At 35.6% G+C, this 20373-nt stretch overlaps 2 protein-coding genes across 3 annotated transcripts; one reads left to right on the top strand and one right to left on the bottom strand.

The window, feature by feature from the left end:
- Positions 1-1555: 1555 nt before the first annotated feature.
- On the bottom strand, positions 1556-19284 carry LOC124407752 (GPI transamidase component PIG-S). 2 transcript variants are annotated; one of them, XM_046884229.1, is made up of 10 exons: positions 19179-19284; positions 18926-19024; positions 6784-7014; positions 4466-4663; positions 3915-4133; positions 3495-3683; positions 3249-3387; positions 3016-3163; positions 2204-2550; positions 1556-2057 (listed from the first exon to the last, which is right to left on the bottom strand). In XM_046884229.1, exons 2-10 carry the CDS (start codon positions 18975-18977, stop codon positions 1895-1897), a joined length of 1686 nt encoding a protein of 561 aa, XP_046740185.1. In that variant the 5' UTR covers positions 18978-19024; positions 19179-19284; the 3' UTR covers positions 1556-1894. The 2 variants fall into 2 exon arrangements, with proteins under 2 accessions (XP_046740185.1, XP_046740186.1); XM_046884230.1 differs by lacking the exon at positions 19179-19284 and adding an exon at positions 19095-19135.
- LOC124407755 (protein I'm not dead yet-like) lies at positions 9661-17072 on the top strand. Its single transcript, XM_046884236.1, has 10 exons — positions 9661-9955; positions 11717-11807; positions 11912-12029; positions 12151-12416; positions 13603-13717; positions 13804-13868; positions 14778-14903; positions 15025-15354; positions 15486-15864; positions 16118-17072. The coding sequence occupies exons 2-10, from the start codon at positions 11740-11742 to the stop codon at positions 16370-16372; spliced, it is 1722 nt and encodes a 573-aa protein (XP_046740192.1). The 5' UTR covers positions 9661-9955; positions 11717-11739; the 3' UTR covers positions 16373-17072.
- Positions 19285-20373: the final 1089 nt, after the last annotated feature.

Here is a 20373-nt window from a genome sequence, read left to right as displayed (position 1 = left end):
TCTATTTCTATTCACTTGGGTCTAGTTTACCTGGGAAATAATATTATGATTTATTGAAAGATAGTCAAGCGACTGCCGGCATACAAAATATACATATTATACCTGTATTTGTGTTCTCATGTATTTGTTTAGTAATTTTGTGGATTTATGTTCATCCATTGTTTGCCCAAAAACCTTTAGTATGTTGATCTGAAGTACCCATTTTGGTTTGCTTGCTTTGCTCATCATTTTTGCATCACCATTATATTACTTTTTCAGTACCCCTATATGGTTCAATTGACTTGAACCTGCTTCTTCTTAAAGTAAGAGTATTCTTGTAGTAAATTACAATAGGTAGGACGATCAAAAGAATTTGCAAAAAATTAATGAATAAAAGAAGTCCCACTTTAAGACCTTAGAAAAAGGAGACTGAATTTATTTGATAAAATGAAAAGTTGATGAATAAATTTTAAGTATAGTATAAGTTTTCCGTAGCTCTTACTTTTTACGTAGGAAATGAAAGTAATGTTTCTTTTTTATGAACTATTATATTATGTACAACTAGTTGTAATGTTATTTAAATCACTTGTGTGCAATTTGAAATGTTTGATATACAGGAAATCTTAATACATGAAAAAAAAGAGAAAAATACAGCCAATAATTGTATTGACTCTATGATACCAACTAGAATTTTGAAAAACGTGTATAATGTCAAACATGGTTGAATAAATCAATCTTCAAACTAATTAATTATATTCACAAATCATTCTCAAATTATATCTGTTAGCTGTAGTTCCTTTCTGAATGTTTTGCGTCTATAATGGTGGAAAGAGGAAAAAGGAAGTTGAATACAAATTAGAAATCAGGTTAATATTTTTCACATGCTTAAATGACTAAGGAGTTTTACTTTATTCGCAGTGAGGTAGCAGAGTGACAAACGATATCAAAGGACACGTCGAGTTGTTCGCGTATTTGATAATCATTTTGCAGTTATCATTCTCTTGAAATGAAATTATAAGTATGTAAATGCTGGATTATCTATCAACTTTTACATGCAAAGTAAATTAACGCGTGGGATTTTTCCAAGCGAAACGAAACGGGTTTCGATCGATGGTCAGCGAATTTGTCATCCAGCCAGAATGTCATTCCTTACTATTTTGCGTAGAGCCTTCAATAGTTTTGGGTGGCAAATAATTCTTGACTCTTCGCAAATCGCGACTGAAGAATTTTCCTCAGAATCTATTTGATTCACTTAAAAATTTGACGGAACACAGTTCAAGTTGAGAAAAAAGTGTGGTGTAATTTTCAGTTCGAGGTTTTTTTTTTTTGTTTGCTGGCAATAAATTATTGAAAAAAGTTGATTGAAATATTATCAGTTTTTTTTTCTATACTTTATTGGCGTTGAACGAGAAAAAACGTCCAGCTGAAAATTATACCACATTTTTTTCACACTTGAATTATGTTCAGTAAAATTATCAAGTGGATCGAGTAGACCCTAAGGAAAATTCTTCAAATTTGCGGCTCAAAACTATGGAATACTCTTCACAAAATAGTAAAGACTGAGATTCCGGCCAGACGTCAAATTCGCTGACCATTGGCTGAAGCCCGTCCAGTTTCATATAGAATACCCCTTAATTAGTTGAATGGGAACAATAATAAACAATATGACAAAACATACAGATTTTGTGACTATTTAGAATTGACACAACTGCCAAGCAACTACCGTCTTCATGGCTGCTGACTTTTTGTATTCAAGTTTTGTAACTTTACAGATAAACTGGAGTTTGAAGTTGTTTTATTCAGTTTTGGATATGAACATTGTTTCCAGTTATACGAAGGAATGTCAATAATTTCCAACTGAAATGCATCTTCACTCAAATGACTGACTTAAGGTTTTTTGAGAATGCAACAAATATTAGTCTGTCTTAGATTTATCAATCTCTTTGGCTTCCTGAGTCAAGTCGACCTTGTTGGTTTTATTTTCCTTGATTTTTGAGATAAAATACCTCCATATGTTTCTCAGAGATAGTAGTACGGGTATCATAACAGGTAGAAATAGTGGAATGTACACTGCATACCTGAAATGTCATAAACATATAAATCAATAAATTATGTGTATGCATATTATGACTTATTAACTTTCACGTGGTTTCAAACCAATTGAACTTATAATTGGAAACAAGAGAGAAGATTGATGAAAACGAACAACGTTTCATGTACTTACTTCTGATCGTCAGGAAAATATAGTAGAGCCAAGAGAGATGGGTCGGTAAATGCAGCTTCGGCGGTAACAAAAGCTTCTTTACTTGAAGCGTAACCTTCCAGCAGTTTACCGTGTCTCAGTTTGTCGGCGGAATCTTCAACCCACTTCAAAGCTCCATTTATTCTATCGCCAACTGTATCTGTGATGACAATGTTGCTAATTTCTTCCAACAGTTGAGCCAAAGATTGTAAAGTAAGTTTGGCTGAGGTCAGTTGCTCCACGGCTCGGATTCTAAGCAGAGCATCTAATTCCCAGTCACGTGGCTTTGAATTGTCCAGTCGGACCAATGCTGCTCCAGGAATAGGTTCCTTCCGGAAATTTTCACATGTTACCACCACGGTCTTACACACAAATCTTGCAACTCAGCCAGAATTTCAATAGAAGGCAGTGACTCCACTATTGAAGAAAAATCGAGGTGTCGCTGGGATCGAGGGAGGAAACCCATAGTTGCAAGACCTGTGTGTAAGACCGTGGTTACCACGAATAAATTCAATGGGGATGGTGACTGGAAACCGGAGCATAGAGAGCAGCATTGTAGCTTTGGTTACGATGGACTGAAAAGACAGGCTGCGTATTGATGAAACTAAGTGTAAGAAATAATTTTCTCTGAGATTTTTCCACGGAATGAGACATCCTGTATCGGCATTTTTTAATAAACTTCCCATGCTTTTACGTTACAGTTATCACCAGTCCGATAACCGAAAAAACAGGAGCGTCGAAACGTCGCTGTCGCCTTTCCCATTGTGTAATTTAAGGTCTGATTATAGTTTTACCTTATCTGGTATTCCTAGTAGTAGTCTAAGATGGGCAATAAAAACGCCCATAATACTGGATGCTTCTGGAGTGAATGTAATCATTTGATTATCTTCCACGTCAATACAAGACTCGGTTGGAGGATTAGCTATCACAACGCCACCCCACCTAAAAGTATGAATACGTTGCTCGAAATTTATAACAAGATCGTTGATTACCGGTTTGTCCAAAATTAAAAAAGTCAATCCTTGACCTCGGAGAGAGAAAAGCTTCAACGTTGCTTGCTGTTTTCGATCGGTGTCCACTACGTGTGTAAATATGAAGCGGTGCTTTGTCGCACGGAGGTGTATACATCACCAAATTGATACACGGATTCAGGCTGACTTGTGATGCTAGAATTGGAATGAGTAAATTAATAAAACAATACTTGACTAAAGTAATTAAGAAATTTGTAAAGTAATTTTCATCATCAGTGTATTCTTAAATAACAACGACTTGCCTAATTTTTTTTCCAGTGGTGTTATAATTTGTGGCAACACATCTTCTGGTAACGCATAGTGTCTGCCAAGCACACTACTGTCAGGTATCTGTTTCGGCGTTACATCCAATGGTACAAGGTACAGCCATTGCGATTTGACTGTGAAGTTGGCCACCATTGAAATGTCATCTAGGAATGGCTCGATGTATTCTGGACAGCATAATAAATGATTCTGTTTTATTACAGTTCCTGCGATGTATTTAATTAGGATATCAGAGTTCATAATCTTGAAGATAAACTTCAGGTTTCATAAATTCAAAATTGGAGTTTATTTCTCGGGTTTTGTGGTAATTGTTTACTTATTCTCTACAGGAAAGAGATGTTGACAAACATTTGATACCAATCGGTCGGACATTCCTATATCATTATCTATTCATTTACCTTTTATGACAGTGGGCAAATGCCAATCAACTGTCAGTTTGTCCGGATATGGATTGACGAGAGTAAGCAAAACATCATAGGCTGAACTAGCGGGGAAACGTCTTCTGTTTTGTTTATCCAAGCTAAATTGAGTAGGTTCAGCCAAAGCGTTCCTTGTCAAAGTTACTGATTTGTTCAGTAAGATCCAGTTAGATAGTACTTGGGATAGTTTCACACCACCTGTTAGTTATCAGAATATCTTCAATTATACTTGTATGACAGTATGTCACCTTAATTTTTTTATAACCCGATAATCATTCATCTAAACCACTGCCTCTGACTATGGTGACGTAATCAAATGATGTCGCAGCTTGTATCCTGATTGAAGTAAGAATGAGGAAACAACATAAATGTGGAGATGAAAGATGTACAATTTTTTTTATCATCATGAAAATAGCAATGTAACGTCTATAAGAGGATAATTGAAAGTATATTTTAAAGTTCAGAAGTACACGTACGATCAGCGATTATCGATATTTGAAATTTAAACTTTTCTTAAACATCATACTTACTCGCTTCAGGTGAGAAAAATATTGTTCTGTGAGAACCAGCGAGAACACCATCACTCAGATTCGGTACTTCGAGTAAAAGCAATTCGCCGACTTGAACGTCAAAATTATTTGCAATTTTTTCAAGATCGTGTATAGTAATTGCCGAGGATACTAAATTACTTGAAATTACCATATGTGAGATCTGAAGATTGTAGAGTTCTGAAAATATAAAACAATCATTGATATTAGGATGTTATGGTTTAAAATGAAATTAAAAACAAGAAATAGTGCAAGTTTTGATGTGTAAAAAATAATTTCGTTGTCAGTATCGATCTGTAAACTTTCGCACGATAGAATCTGATGACCAGATAACATAATGTTTTTCCAGATTTCAAACTTGTTATCAAATAATAATAATCCGCAATTGACTTATAGATTACTTTGATTGGCTCGCACATATTTATGAGAATACAAAACAAAAATACTTGGTTTTCGTAAGCAAGGAAAAATCGTATTTTACATACGTGATAGAATACCGTTCGCGTAAAGTCAACCGTGACAACAGTGGGTCCAGCAAAGAATGCAATTAAAACTATATCACGGTCGTAACATAAAAACGTGATTTACTCACGTTACTGCGTTCAAATTGAAGAGAAGGAACACTCTGAATATTAAACTCCAATATATTCTCATATCATACAGCTCTATGATTACTCATCACTATTGTCATTCGCGTGAGTATATACAGGGTGTCCCATTTTAAATAATACAGCTGAATATCTTGAGAAGCAATGGTCACAGAGATACATGTTTTGTATAAAAGTTGTTGAAACCTCAAAGGTGATGTGAACGTCAACTTCGGTTTTATCAATGGAACCATATGTTTTTTATTTCTTCATCCGATTGAGCGTTCAATTTTACGTTAAAAAAAAAAACATTGGAACAAGAATGTGCTAATATGAACGGTTCTGAAAATATTCTATTATTTTCAGAAATCTTTTGACCTTCATGTTTGAGCGCGTGTATGTGTTGATGCACAATCAACCATCATGAATTGATCAGATGCTCGAACACATTACCTTTCTGGTTGATACACAATTGCAGCCTATTTTTCAACTGACGTCTTCGGATTTCTTCCTTTGAGGATTCATCAAGAACAAAGTTTTTGCCAAGGCACCAACCACCTCAACAGACATAAACACCGTATACGAAATGCCTGTAGGAGTAAACCAAGAACTGTCCTCCAGACGATTGAAAGTTTAAAAAATAGTCTGCTATTTTGTATCAACGAGGAAGGTAATGTGTTCGAGCATCTGATCAATTCATGATGGTTGATTGTGCATCAACGACACACACGCGCTCAAACATGAACGTCAAAAGATTTCTGAAAATAATGGAATACCTTCGGAACCATTCATCTTAGCACATTCTTGTTCCAGTGTTTTTTACGCAAATTTGAACGCTTAATCGGATAACGAAATAAAAAACATATGATTCCATTGATAAAACGGAAGTTGACTTTCATATCACCTTTGCGCTTTCATTCAAAGGATAACCAATATTACCAGTATCTGTCCCCCTCGGTACCCAACAACTTTCATACGAAACAGTTTTCTCTATGACGATTGCTTCTCAAGATATTCAGCTGTATTATTTAAAATGGGACACCCTGTAAATGAACCGACTATGAAATAGTTTCTTCGTTTTGGACTCACTGCAGGCGTTCTCGAATTGAGTTATTGCCGCAAGTTTTTATTCATTCTCCTTGAATCATGAAAATTCTATACCCGATGTCCTTATGAGTATTAGTTATGTGTTTTGTCGATATAGTATTCGTCCAGTGGTGTAATCTCTAGGTATCATAATATGAGGTTTATTATTGATGTCGATATATTGACGGGTGATTAGCTCATTGAGAATCGTCAAGAATCATTGAGAATTGTTGATGAAGCCTCTTATCGCAAGATTTAAATCTTTACTATGTTATACTTGAGTAATCAGGTTTAGATATCTTCGACATTGCGTCAAGCCCACAGCAAGCATGCGTCGAGTTATGGTGTCTGGTTTATCAGTACACCTATGATATTTAAGATTGCTGATGAACTAGTGATACCTAATTGTTTTTTTTTTTACCGATTCAAATATGATAAAAGTTAAACACACGCTTTCACCACGGCTTGATCGTTTCATTTCCTTTATAACCATTCGCCGAGAGTATTGCTTGTACGATATATATTACATATCAACTACATTATTATCGCTCGTGCAGATCAGTTTTCCGGTAGTAAAATCATTCCAATTGTCGTTTTGATTCTGTTACACCATAAAGTTATACCTACCGTCTGACTTGAGCTCGCGGTTTATTTCTTCTTCTAATAATTTGGCACGATTTTCAGTCAAGGCAGCCACCAAAATTCTCGTGCTGATCTTGATGTCCAAGTTGCTCAAGCGTGCGATTCCATCGTACGGAAGGGTCACCCTTGGCACAGCCGTTGTGTGCCACCATAACGGTACGCCAACTCCAAGTAGAAGAATCGCGAATGAGATACTGGCGTAGATTCTGTACGATGCTACATGTAAAAATTAATAACGAAGAATAAGTAACAGCACAGATTTGTAATCCGCAACTTCTATTTATGTCTTTTACGTTTAAAGCATACACAATACGCATCATTCACTGTAAATGGGGAAGCACAAATCAAGGGGGTCAGTATTATGCCTTTGTGAGGTTTTCTCGCCATGGCAGCGAGTTTGAATTGCCATTATGATAAAAAATACCCAATACTAATGAGTAAGCATTGGTATATTCAAACACATTTTTCAAGCTGTACCTACCTATATCTACTCTAATTTAATACGAAATATTTTTAGTATTGTCATCACTGCAGTCGCTGATAACTGATAATATCAATGTAAAATTCGTGTTGAAGTAATCTAATCGTGATCATTTCGTATTCGTGAAAGCTCTCAAAATTCCCCATTTGATTTCGAATCCGCGATGTTCATCTAAATACGTGTGTATATGTGGTGGCGTCAGGCAAAAGAAAAAAAAAGACAAGACGAATCGTTTATGCTTCATTCTCAATCTCGTGCGTCGTAGAACTGCTATATTATGATAATTTATCTTTCCCGATTGGATAAGAGTTAATAAATATTGGGAGCTGTGGAAATAATCTTTCTCTCTTTTTAGGGTTCCGTACATCAAAAGGAAAGAACGGAACCCTTATAGAATCACTTCGTTGTCCGTCTGTCAACTCCCTTTTCCTCGGGAACGGGTAGAGGTGCCAAATTGAAATTAATGTCATATACTTAGGTATACGATCCCCTGGAGGTGTAAAAAATTCAAGCTCCTAAGTAATGCAATCAAAAGATACAGTCATTACGGCACAAGTAGAGGAAAAAGTTCGAAAATAGTTAATTTGTAGTTATATCAGATAAAAAAAATAATTAAGTTTGAACGGAACCCTCAGGACGCAAGTTCTATTTGCACTTGTCTATTTTTTTTTTTTTAGTAACCGTGAGGTTATAGGAAATCCAACCTGCGTATTTTGCAATTTTCTACAATCTTTGATTTTAAATATTATTTCGGAAAGTGTTGCCCAAACGAATGCCATTTCCTGCACCCTAAATATAAATGATGGTTCTTGTAAACAGTTCTTCGAGAGACTCTACGTTGAGCATACGTGTCACTGCAAGATTGAGTGTTCAAGAGAATGAGAGTTTAATTCCAATAATTATCCATTGAAACGTAAGTAAGTACCTTATTTGAAGGCGGGCATCGATATAGCCTCTACGGTCTTGGAGATGCTTTTTCATAACTTTTGGTTTGAAAAAGAATCATCATATGGTTATAAATTCAGCGCTTATCGTGGACACTATTTCTCACTCGTGCGTGCAATCAATTTTTTATTGCCGCTAATGTAAGACTTTAGACACCGTCAGTTAATTCCTTTCAATTGGTCTCTTAGACTTTGAACACCGGTAGTTAATCCCTTTCAATTGGTCTCTTAGATCAAGGAACCTACTCAACATATTCTTTTCTGATCCTTATCCTACCTTCGAGTATCTGCTCAAATTTCTGTTTGTCCGGTTAACATTTTCACATTTTCGCCATCGATGGCCATACAATAATACCCCGAAGTTACGCCATAGGTCGTTCCGACATTGACGACGTAGGTCGAAAAAAACGTAAGTCGGGGTGCACGTTTTATACAACTGTATAATGGACATATGAACCAAATACCCATCAGAGGTAATCATATACCCTACAGAAAACTTCTGAAGGAGAAGCTTTAATAAATACTGTTCATTTTTGTAATACTTAAAATATTTAAATAATACGTAAATTATGGACACAGTTGAAATGGCGGCAGGGGGGGGGGGGGGGGGGAGGAGGGCAGGCGCAACTGCGAGTCGGGAAATCGAGAACGCGTAAGTCTGGGTATCACTGTACTAGTACCTCTCTGAGAATCCAACGGATTCATGCCGTTGGATATCGATAATTAAGTAATTACACACGTGCCAAGGTACTTTTATTACATATTGTAACGCCAACATCAACATCATTTTTTTTTCGAGTATGTGAATTACTGATCAAGATCTCTCAGTAAAACGTGAAGTAGCGTTGGATAAGATTTGTCTTTAAATTCCGTTATGGTTATCACGTGGATTAATTGAGACTGGAAAGATAATCTCTGTGTTCATTTCGATCCATTGGAAACCCACCTTATGCATGACTTATGAGAGTTAGATCCTCACTTTAATAATTGTTTGTAGTATTTACTCTACTTGTCCATAAAATTATGAATCATCGTAACATTCGTGGCACCTGAAATACATCTTCACATAATTTGGCCTATCATTACCATAGATAAAGTTGAGTAATTGTTCAAGTTATTCGTAAATACAGACAAGCTACAAATAACAGCTACTCTATTGGGTCTCAGACCGGCACTGATCATGTTTGTAAAAGTTGTGATTACACCAAAACTGGAATAAATATTTAATTTCTCGCACCATGGGCAAAATCAGATCTATTCTTTCTGATTGTTTACTTAGTTGAAACGTACGTGTCATCTATTTGCAATATGTCACAGCATATATTTTGATTATTTCAGGATTTAACCCTGAACGGCGCTGGATTCACCGTTCCACATTTGGTGTCATATCAAGTGAGCGCCTTTCACACAGTGCACGTGCATGCTCCGTACAGTACGGAAAATAAGGGTGGGAGGCGTTATTGGGCAGAAGCTTAAACCCCAGTCACATACATGGAGATCGTTGAATATTGTTGCAACGTAGAGACCTGATCGGTAGTGTCGGCTGCTACTCCCGAAAGTATTGCAGAGTCTACCGTCGCCTGCTAATGGTCTTCAGCGCCGCTGCGATGAACCCGTTGCAAATTGTCTGAATTTTACAAAGTATTATTGCCAGTTGAGTACGAAATTGAGGAACGCGAGGGATTCACAGTGAATGGTCAACGATCTCAAAATTTCAATTTTCATTCTCACGGTAAGGTGGTCTGTTTTCTCTCAAAGAGTTCTTTTTTATGGTGCATGTGACGTGATAATATTCATAATATTGTAACACTTAAGTAAAGTTTTCCATGCGCGTCGGATGAGTAAAGGTGGCACCCCAAATTTTAAATTCACCAAAAATGATGAGTGTGCTGACTCTTCCCGAAAAAGTTATGGAGTTCTCAACTGTTTTCAAAAATAGTTCTGCCGAATGAATATTGAAAAATTCATTTCAACTTTTGGGGGGCCAACATCACGAAGTACGCCATTTTGAAAAAAATTGAATTTTTATTAAAGTTCTTGATAGTTCGATCGAAGCGTTGTTGTGTTTCGTAAGTTTCACCAATAGTTCTGACACTCAACATGAAACAAACTGCACGTCAACATTTGGACGAGCACTCCATTCTTCACGGAACGATAATTTTTTTTTTTTGTAACCATGTACCGAGAACCTAGGGTCCTAGAGATAGTTATTCAGGCCCCAAAATTTATAACACGTTGCATAAAAATGTCTTTTAAAAAATAAGCGTACTGTCTCCAGGACTCAGATAAGTGCTGTCGAGTGCTTAAAAAGTACTGGACAACGGTAGAAAAAGATCGACGCGATCGGTTCATTATTTCTGAAGATACGAATATTACACGAAAATCTAAAGTCGACTTTCCATTTTGTGTTACGTTAATGTTTTCATTTCACAAAAATTGAGATAAATTAACTGATGTAAGATTGCAATCTTCTGACTAGTAAATGACGTCTGTTTAAATTAAAAATATCATTTCTCACTGATTGTGCAATTTCTTGTAAAATCTGCTCTCCCGTCCAACATCTAGGTGTGTATTTGATGTAGTTTGTAAAGGCCATTTAAAAAAATATTCACGCTCCTTAAGCTAGAGCTAATTGAAAAATATTTGTTCCCGAGTATATTGAAAAATGGAAAAATACTGTTCATAAAACCAATGAATGGCCTAATCGGAAAATGGCTAAACACGTTATAACTATCGAAATGTACTCTTTTAAGAAAGCGAGCCGGATTTCAAGCAAGACAAGCAATATTTTAGATTGGCATTACTTTAAATCCATGTAACTTGGGGATAACATATGAAAAAGTTCGGTTGTATATCATGGTATTAACATGACACTAAGGATTGAGATAAATTGGTAGTCTATGATTACAAACTTGTTTATCAGTATATATTGATATTTTTTTTGTACTTCGCAACTCTCATTTTGTTAGACGTAGTTAGACTTTTTTTTTAAATCGGAGTGTTCGCATAAAATTTTCAGAACCTCTGTTATCCGATGATAATTGGTCGAACAGTTCTACAGTAACATTTGTGCGTTCCTTCGTAGATTTTCGATTTTTTCTAAAAAAATTTGTGTCTTGCGAAACATCTATGATACGGATATAACCTTATTCTCTTGTCACTTTTGCACATGATGGGATTATTATATATTTGTAAAAGTTCCACGAGAATCGATCACATCGCTTAAAAGTTTTGTTGTTTAGCACTATGTACGTTTGATTAATACGTCCTTAAGAATCGATATAAAGTGATATCGAAAGCCTTCGAGCCTCGATCATTATGTGAAAATGATGCGTTTTTCATGATATTCTGAAATAGTTCAGTTATGTCTAACGGAAGAGAGTAACCTTTTTACCGTTTCATATCATTCTTTGTTTAAAAAGAAATATAAACTAACTACCTTAATTTGTGCATCAGGACTAAATTGTGGGAATGTTGTGAATTCTGTTTTCAGTGTAAACTTCGTCACTCAAAGTTATGAGTGCCACAAAACTAAGTGGCGTCGAGGTGGTCCCCGACGCGAGAAATGATGCTGAATTTGTAGGGTTGGTTTACAGAATTTACCTAAATGAATACGCTTTGCAATTAAACCTGATATTATTCCTGTTTAATGGCGCAATTGTTTACAACGCGTTGTCGTTTCTTTCAGGAAAGACGTAAGTTTTGGACATCTTCTGCTCCGTTTTTTCGGTATCTACTGGAGATCATGGATTGTAATATTATGGCCAATAATTTTGTGTCCAATACTTATATATGATGAATCAACGGTAGGTTGCATTGAAGTACATTCCTGAAATTGATTTAATTTGAAGTTCTAAACTATAATGTCATTTTCCAAAGTTTTCAATTACATTAAAGCGACTAACAAATGGGACTTTCCTTGTCTAGACGTATAGATGCTTGTATGTTGTTGCAATCATGGCGTTGTACTGGGTAACCGAAGCTTTGCCTCTGCCAATAACTTCCTTCATACCCATTGTGCTTTTCCCGTTGCTGGGAATTTTGAGCACAAGCGACACAACCACATGTTATCTCAATGATACAACGATGATGTTCATAGCAAGTATCGCTATAGCTATTGCAATCGAACATTCCGGTCTTCACTTACGAGTCGCATTCACTATTATTCGGATTGTCGGTTGTAGCCATAGAAGGTAATTATCTTATCATAACTCGCACAAATGCACTGCGATTCAGTTACATTCATGTTTTATTTTCAGGCGGTAGTAGCTAAGTGTTGCCCGTATTTCATTCGACTCAATATTAATCGTAAGCCATGATATTGAACTTCTTTTAAAATTATATGCGAATATTTATGAAGAAGCGTTTTGAGTCATAATGAAAATAATTGAACTGTTGGAGTCGAGAAAAGTTTTTGCACTCTTTCGCATTCACCACTTTTCTTTTCCTCGTACAGTTAGAATAATTCTCAAGTGAATTATGACACTTAAGTGGATACATGATTTGTTATACGTAAAGAATGAATTGTAATAGGAAACGGTAGATTTTCTGGAATACCTACGAGAAAATTGTAATAATGTGAAAACTTTGTCTGTGTAATTAATAGCGTGAAAGTGATTGCTTGCGGTCTGAAGTCGCCAAAAAAATGAATATTTTATCCTCTATGACTATAATTTTGGATAAGAAACTTTACGTTCCGTGAATCACCGTAGAATGTATTTGTCAATTTTTGGGAACATTGACATAGATCCAATCCAACGAGATATTAAGGAAGTTGTGGGTGGGAAAACGATTGAGGCAAAGCCTGTGTCATTGGGGTTAGCGCTATAGATGATACGGCCGGAAAACCGAAAATTTCGTCATATATTCTTAGCTGTTGATTTTGCGATCTTTTTGCTGTCTCAATAAATGTGCTGAGTTTCCGTTTAGTCGTGAAAGGCTTGTAAGAATTAGTTTTGGGACACGGAGTTTGTTGTAGAGAAGAATCACGAAAATCCAAGGCTAACCACTTTGCATTTCTGTCGCCAAATTTTAAAAGATTTCAAAATACGCCACCAAAAGCCAAAAAAACAATTTAATCCATTGAATTTAACCGCATATACGAAGATGCTGATTCTACAAAGTTCTAGTTCTCTTTTTTGCATTCTTTGGGGTTGAATTAGTGAGAAAAGTAAGGCTAATCCGGCGTATTTTTGCAAGAGAAAGCGATTGCACGTAGTCAAGAGTCGCTAGGAGAAATGGAACAAGAATTACAGCCAAAAAAACGATAAAATTCTGATGAATTCATGATGACAACAGTGCGTCTAATACAGTGCACAGTATCTTTTATTATTTGATTCTCCAGATTTTTTATAGTCAAATCAATTTCACTTTTTCAAGATTAACTCTTGGTCTTTTCCTGGTCACTATGTTTATTTCGATGTGGATCACAAATACTGCAACTACGGCCATGATGGTTCCAATTGTTGAAACTGTACTCGTGGAATTAGAATCTGTAAGTACAGATTGATGTTGTTGTTATATCGATAAGCAACTGGTATACGTGTTAAATTTTAATTCAACTACTTTTACGTAATCTAGCAAGGTTTGGGGAAAATGTTTATTGAAGACGAAGATGATACGGAAAGCAGTGAAGACAGTGAACCGTAAGTAGTATTCAGTACTAGCCGCATCACGCTCAATCTACGTCAAACCGTACACTGAATTTTAATCAATGACTCCGATTTTTTTCCAATTTTACAGACGCATTCTACTAATGAAATAATGGAACACGTGTTCCCCAAAAAAAAATTGCGATTTTTCTTGAAGAAGATATGCATGGTTGAAAATTGCAGGAAATCACAAAAAACGTTGCGCATGTGAACATTCAAACTGCTGTATCTTCGAATCCATTAGTCGTACAAAAAAATACAAGAGATCTATTTTAAAGATTTTGAGTCATTCTATGCATTGATATATTTCAAATTTGCGTTTGACATTATTAAATAAATATTATTTTGTTTATAAATTTCATTCGCTATTTTCACCCTCGACTCATCAACTTAAAATTATGGAAAAAATATCATCGTGTTCCCACTTCAATTCTGGAGAAACAGTCAAAATTTGAAAACGGAGTTCGAACGGTGTCTATTTATTGCTCAAAAAGAGTCGGATTGGCACACATTTGCAATAGTCGACTTAAAAGCTAATGACGCAATTTTTACTTCAATTTTGTCGTTTTCTTTTGGAGTAAATGTATTTTTTTGTACGACCAATGGATTCGAAGATACAGCAGTTTGAACGTTCGCATGCGCGACGTTTTTTTGTGATTTCCTACAATTTTCAACCATGCATATCTTCTTCAAGAGAAATTGCAAATTTTTTTCGCGAAACACGTGTTCCATTATTTGATTAGTAGAATGCGTCTGTAAAATTGAAAAAAAATCGGAGTTATTGATTAAAATTTTTACCGAAAATCGTACGGTTTGACGTGGAACAAGCGATCAGTAAGATTTTTTCAAATACTATAGTAATATTAGTGAGTGATTAATGGGTTCAATTAAAATCATGTTTAGCACCAAAAGACCAACCAATGTTACGATGGCTTACTATTTGATCGCGGCTTATGGATCTAGCATCGGTGGTATCGGTACTATAGTGGCCACTGGTAGCAATTTAACGCTCAAAGGAATTTACGAGACGTAAGTGAAATTGAGTACATAACATTGACGTTGCTTTTCTTTCTGAAAAAATTATTGTGTTGATCTTATATTGCCGAATGCGAGTACTCAAGGTTTTATTGGAAATCTGTTTTGTTTTTAGCCGTTTTCCAGACAGTCCAGGTCTGAATTTTTCTGATTGGATATGTTATGCGGTCCCGCCTATGCTTGTTTCCGGATTATTAGTCTGGTTGTGGCTGCAAGTTATGTACATGGGAATGTTTAGACCAAACAGCAAAGACGCGCAGGCAATAAATATTGGTTCAGAGGGTGAAAAAATTGCGACAAGAATTATCGAACAAAAATACAGAGACCTAGGGCCGATCACGTGGCATGAATTATCTGTTGGTGTTCTATTTGTTTTCGTAATTCTCTTGTGGTTCTTCAGGAATCCCGGATTTGTTACAGGGTGGCCCGATTATATCACGGAGACGTAAGTGCTGAAGGCAATTCTAAAAAATCGTCAACTTGTATTTCCTTGCAGTTTGATATCGCAATGTTTATGTGATTTTCTATTATTATAAGTATTATGTGAGTAATGTTTCTTTTAATTTCATACTATAGGTCTGTTAAAGACTCTACTGCAGCAATGTTCGTCATAATCATCATGTTTTTACTACCATCGAAATTGGAATTTCTGAATGCATTCAGTAAGGATCCAAGCAAACATCCGACAAAGTCAAGTCCAGGTTTAATAACTTGGAAATTAATTCAAACAAAAATGCATTGGGGTTTGCTGTTCGTTCTTGGCGGTGGTTTCGCAATATCCCAGGGAAGTACCTCCTCGGGACTTTCGGATTTGCTAGGAAACGCATTATCTGGTCTGCAGTCTTTACCCCCAATGGCTACTTTATTTGTGATTTGTCTCATGATTGAGATGATTACAGAATTGACCGCCAACGTTGCTGTTGCGAACATTGTGTTACCTGTAGTTGCCGAATTGGTAAGTGAAGAAACATAATCAAATCACGCATTCATCGGACTGATAGCCATCAGCTGTCTCAATGTGTGAAAGATTACCTCCTTATCTTCCAATCTTGAATTCCAATCTTAAAACTCTACTGATTTATTAGGACTCTGCAAAATTATTGCTGATGAATGAGATTACTAAATAACTCGTTGACATTGATTTCTATCTGAGGTTAAACGTTGAGATTGATAACATATTGTTTCTTTTTTTTTGCTGTTGTTCACAGTGTGTAGCGATCAAGTTACATCCGTTATATCTGATGCTACCAGCTGCCTTTTGTTGCTCGTTTTCGTTCCACTTGCCAGTTGGAACACCACCAAATGCTATTGTAAGTGCTGCTGGGCATATAAAAACCAAAGATTTTATAGTAGCTGGTATTGGACCAACTCTAATTACACTGGTTGTGATAACTGTCTCATTTCCTACCTGGGGGAATGTAATTTTCGGCGTCAGCGAATTCCCATCTTGGGCAGAATCGTAACTGCCGTCGAGAATGAACGAAGTGAACAATACTTTTTTAAATGCAGAAAAGCTTGAGAAGACTCAAAAGTATTGTGAGTATTCAAGTTTTCTGACAAGGGTTAATACCCGATTATTCTGTCCTACACACTTAGTAAACCAAGTTGGAATATTTTGCATTGCGATTTCATAAAAATTTTGTATTAGCAAGGTGTACGGCTCAGAGATTTAGTTGGATAGTCACGTAATTTGTTTACCTTCTTTATATATCCAAATCGGAATTTTGAAACACCTCGTAAGTAAAACCATAGCTCCAATTTTAATATCTAGTATCCAACTACAGTAACGAATGACACATATAATTCCGGTAGTAAGAAGGTTCGCAGTGCATGTTTACAATAGATTATTTTTATTTTACTCTATGAAGCGTCGAACCCCATGATAATACGGTATACAATACCTGATTGGACAATAATTTGTCCTGACAGGTCTCTGGATTAGATTTGAAATACATCTGTTCCAAAAGGGAGCAGTAAGTTGGAACATCAAAGCACCCAAAAAGCTTAAAGCAAACATAGAATTTACTGTTGCGAAAGTTTTTTTGGTAGACGCAATGTACCTAATTAGCAATAAGAATTTCTATACTTCCAAATAAGACATACTACCGGGTTGAAAAACATGTAGCGTTTATCACCTTTTATACGTATTAAACTCTGGATTAGTATTAGTATATTATTATATACCTATACGCAAGATTTTTGTCTGCACTAGAAAGACTAAATGCTACGTTCCATGAAACTGCGAACTGTTTCCAGTATAAAAGCCGTGCAATGTAATTATTAACGTTGATGTAACTGAATGTTGAAAAAAATTTAAGATGAACGTTCGACTACGTGTGTAATGGCATCATTTTGAAACTCGTCTGACTAAAAGATAACGGTTTTAGTATTCGTCGCAACAGGTATAAAATAAATTTAAGAAGCTCGTATGAACATAATAAGTATTGAATTTTACCAGACCGTGATTTAAAAAGATTGTAAGAACTGAATGATTACAATAAATTGTAAATACCAAGGAGCAATGACCAATCATCATTTATTGCGTATAAACTGAACAGAAAGGGATTGATATTAAGGAGAGAATGTAATTGGTTATTATTTTAAAGACCAACGACGTTTGTTGGTACTTAATATTGTTTTTGATATCCTACTAATAATTTCTTGACTCAGTTAAATACGTTGAGAAAAGTTGTAGAATAGGATTTCCACTATTCCAATTGAAGACAGATACAGACTGGAAAAATGAAGTGAAATCCAAGTGAATGATCTGCGATACAATCTAGTATACAGACTAATTTGCAGGTATTACTCAAGTTGATCGATTTTTTAAGTATGTTTGATAATAACATAATAAAAAAAAAGCGTACGAAACAGTTCAAATAACCTCCATTAGCAAGAATCATTACAAAGTAGTGTCTCTGATGTGGCCAAATAAATATTTCTTTGACAGTTAATTTGATAAAGGTTCAAGAAATCATGAAATTGAAGAAATGTCAACCATCTGGAAAAAACTACTTCTGTCTAAGGAAATAGTCAAGAGCACTAGTGTACTCGATACTAATATAAGTGGTTTGCTAAGAAATGCAAGTATTTGAATTCACAGTTGACAGGAAAAGTGGGTGAGGTCAGTTTGGCTTGCGCCTGACCAGCTATTAATATTATCAGATTAAGGCTACGAGTAATGTTACATTAATCTCATTAAATGTTGCAGTAATAATATACAATTCGGTACGCAGACTAAAAAGAAGAATATCTTGCACTAGATTTTTTCACTTGTTACACTTTTCTTCTTAGTGCAAGATAACCTTCTCAACTGTGAATAAAAAAAATTGAACACTGTATTATGAAAAGTATGGCTATCGATGTGAACATGTGACCGGTGTGAAGTGGCCTCCGAGTCATAAAGTATTGGTAAGAATTACTTGGACCTCCGTAAACTGTTGCCTGAGTTTGAAATAATACTTCTATTCCATAGTTTTTGTAGTAGTTTGTTTAATTTGATCCGATCAAATTTGCATGCTCTAAATACAACTACAACGGTGCTAATATGTTGGAGTGACCTGGAGAATCATTGCAATTTTATTCAAGTGGCACCATCTGAGCAGTGATTTAGTAATTAGAAATACAGGCATTGCAGTTATATAGTGTCAGTGCTCAGAGCATATAGATATGGAGGAAGCCTGGTATACCCTTTCATCTAAGTGGTAAACGGCGTAGAGAGGGAAGTAGAAATACTAGATCCTTTCTTCATCTAATGCACCTGTAGAAAGATAATACAAAGAGAGATAATCTAGTCCTACTACGCCCTTGTTTCTCTCTAACTCAAATACTTTTTCGGCATCGATGCTTCCTGCACGTTTATATGCTCTAAATATCACTGGTAGAGCAATAGAATAAGCCTATCGAGCCATTAAGTCGACTTCGAATGATGCTGAGGGTACGTTTCATGCTTGTGTAATTAATTAAAGAGCAAGTAATTTTCACAAGCAGAGTAAAAATGAGACGCATGATCTTACCATCTGAAGGCGTATCGTATCCTACGGACCCCGAACTATCGCTCATTGTCATCAAAACTTGAATCAATAGATGTCGACTTGGAGCGGTGTACAGATAACCTATAAATGTATATTATCAAATTTTGACTGATTGGTGATAGAGCTGGGCGATTTTTTACTTATTAATTACCGTTATAATATTAATGCAGATATTGAAGAGCGTCAATTTGTGCTCAGAAATATTTAAATGAGTATTTTTCCTACATTCACGTACAATTAACTAGTCCATAATGCGGATACACAACCCAACCTAACCTCAACAACACCGTAAGCCTGGTTACCCTAATGATAAAGCAGAAATGAGCAGACTGTACTTGGTGATTTTTGTATATGCTCTAAGTTTGGGACACATTCATGTTGCAAACCAGTGCAAAACACTGGTCTAGCTGTAATACAAATCAGTGTTGCAAAACACCTGAAGATGTTGCTAATTGCTGTTCAAGATGTCTCATTACGAAGTTTTATATTTTATATAATATAAAGTTTATAATAATTTCAGATCATCAAGTGTTAAGGGAGTACCACCACGTCTGCTCTGTCGGTAAGTTATCACCCGTGAAACTTTTTAGCTGCACTGCAATAAACTTACCGACTGAGTGATATAATCGAAACGCGGCAGGGCGTCGGTTGAGTTGTTTAATGATAAGCCTTGGTGTAATAAGGTTTGGTCGTCGCATCTCAATTGCAATTTCACGTTAATCATGTACATAATAATAACATAATGCATCGTGTGCTGTACTTTACTCGCTATTTAATTCCCTCGGTATAATTGAATTCGTATCGCGCAAAAACAAACGCAACCGTACCACAGAACGCGTGATGAACTAAATTATCAATATCTGCTATATATCTTCGGTGAACGTATTATTTGCGAAGAATGTCAGACCGAAATTATTGATTTTTTTTCTAATAGTATGGAATAATATAAATCATTTCGGAATTATCATTCAGGGAATTGAACAGATGCCCTTTAGCTTAGTGTAGAAATAATTGAGGTGTTCATATGCACACTAGACTGTACCAGAAAAAGTTGACTATTTTTTTTTCAAAAGTCAAGTCGAATAAAAGATGCTGTCGAAGTTTCAGCTCTTAATATCAATATTTAGAGGTGCCTCATCGCGATTTTCTATTCTCATTTAAAAAACATAGAAAAAATTTGATTTAAACTTAGGAATTTTATAATTTATCAACCCGTTAGTGTACTGAGAAGACCGGAACATATTTTTCTAGAGAATTGAACACTCTGCAAAATAGGGATAGCGACGTTTTTTCATCATTTCGAACAATATTTTTGTCTTGAATTTTGAATTAAAAATAGTAAATTGTTTTGATACAGTCTAATGTTTGCAATTCCCGATAAGATATACTTTAGATCTAGACGGTGTATCTAAATTCGCTGTATAGTTTTC

Source organism: Diprion similis, chromosome 6, assembly GCF_021155765.1.
Source record: "Diprion similis isolate iyDipSimi1 chromosome 6, iyDipSimi1.1, whole genome shotgun sequence".
NCBI lineage: Eukaryota > Metazoa > Arthropoda > Insecta > Hymenoptera > Diprionidae > Diprion > Diprion similis.
Note: the sequence above shows the minus strand (reverse complement) of the source record. Positions and strands in the feature narration are given on the sequence as shown.

Bases quoted from the DNA above. Each gene is read 5' to 3' on its own strand.
- LOC124407755 (XM_046884236.1), top strand. From the start codon at position 11,740: ATGAGTGCCACAAAACTAAGTGGCGTCGAGGTGGTCCCCGACGCGAGA. The intron at 11,808-11,911 runs GTTGGTTTACAG...CGTTTCTTTCAG, and splicing joins AATGATGCTGAATTTGTAGG to GAAAGACGTAAGTTTTGGAC. The intron at 12,030-12,150 runs GTAGGTTGCATT...TTCCTTGTCTAG, and splicing joins TTATATATGATGAATCAACG to ACGTATAGATGCTTGTATGT.
- LOC124407752 (XM_046884229.1), bottom strand. From the start codon at position 18,977: ATGACAATGAGCGATAGTTCGGGGTCCGTAGGATACGATACGCCTTCA. The intron at 4,134-4,465 runs GTAAGTATGATG...GATAACTAACAG, and splicing joins ATTTTTCTCACCTGAAGCGA to GTGGTGTGAAACTATCCCAA. The intron at 3,164-3,248 runs GTCAAGGATTGA...TCATACTTTTAG, and splicing joins GAAGCTTTTCTCTCTCCGAG to GTGGGGTGGCGTTGTGATAG.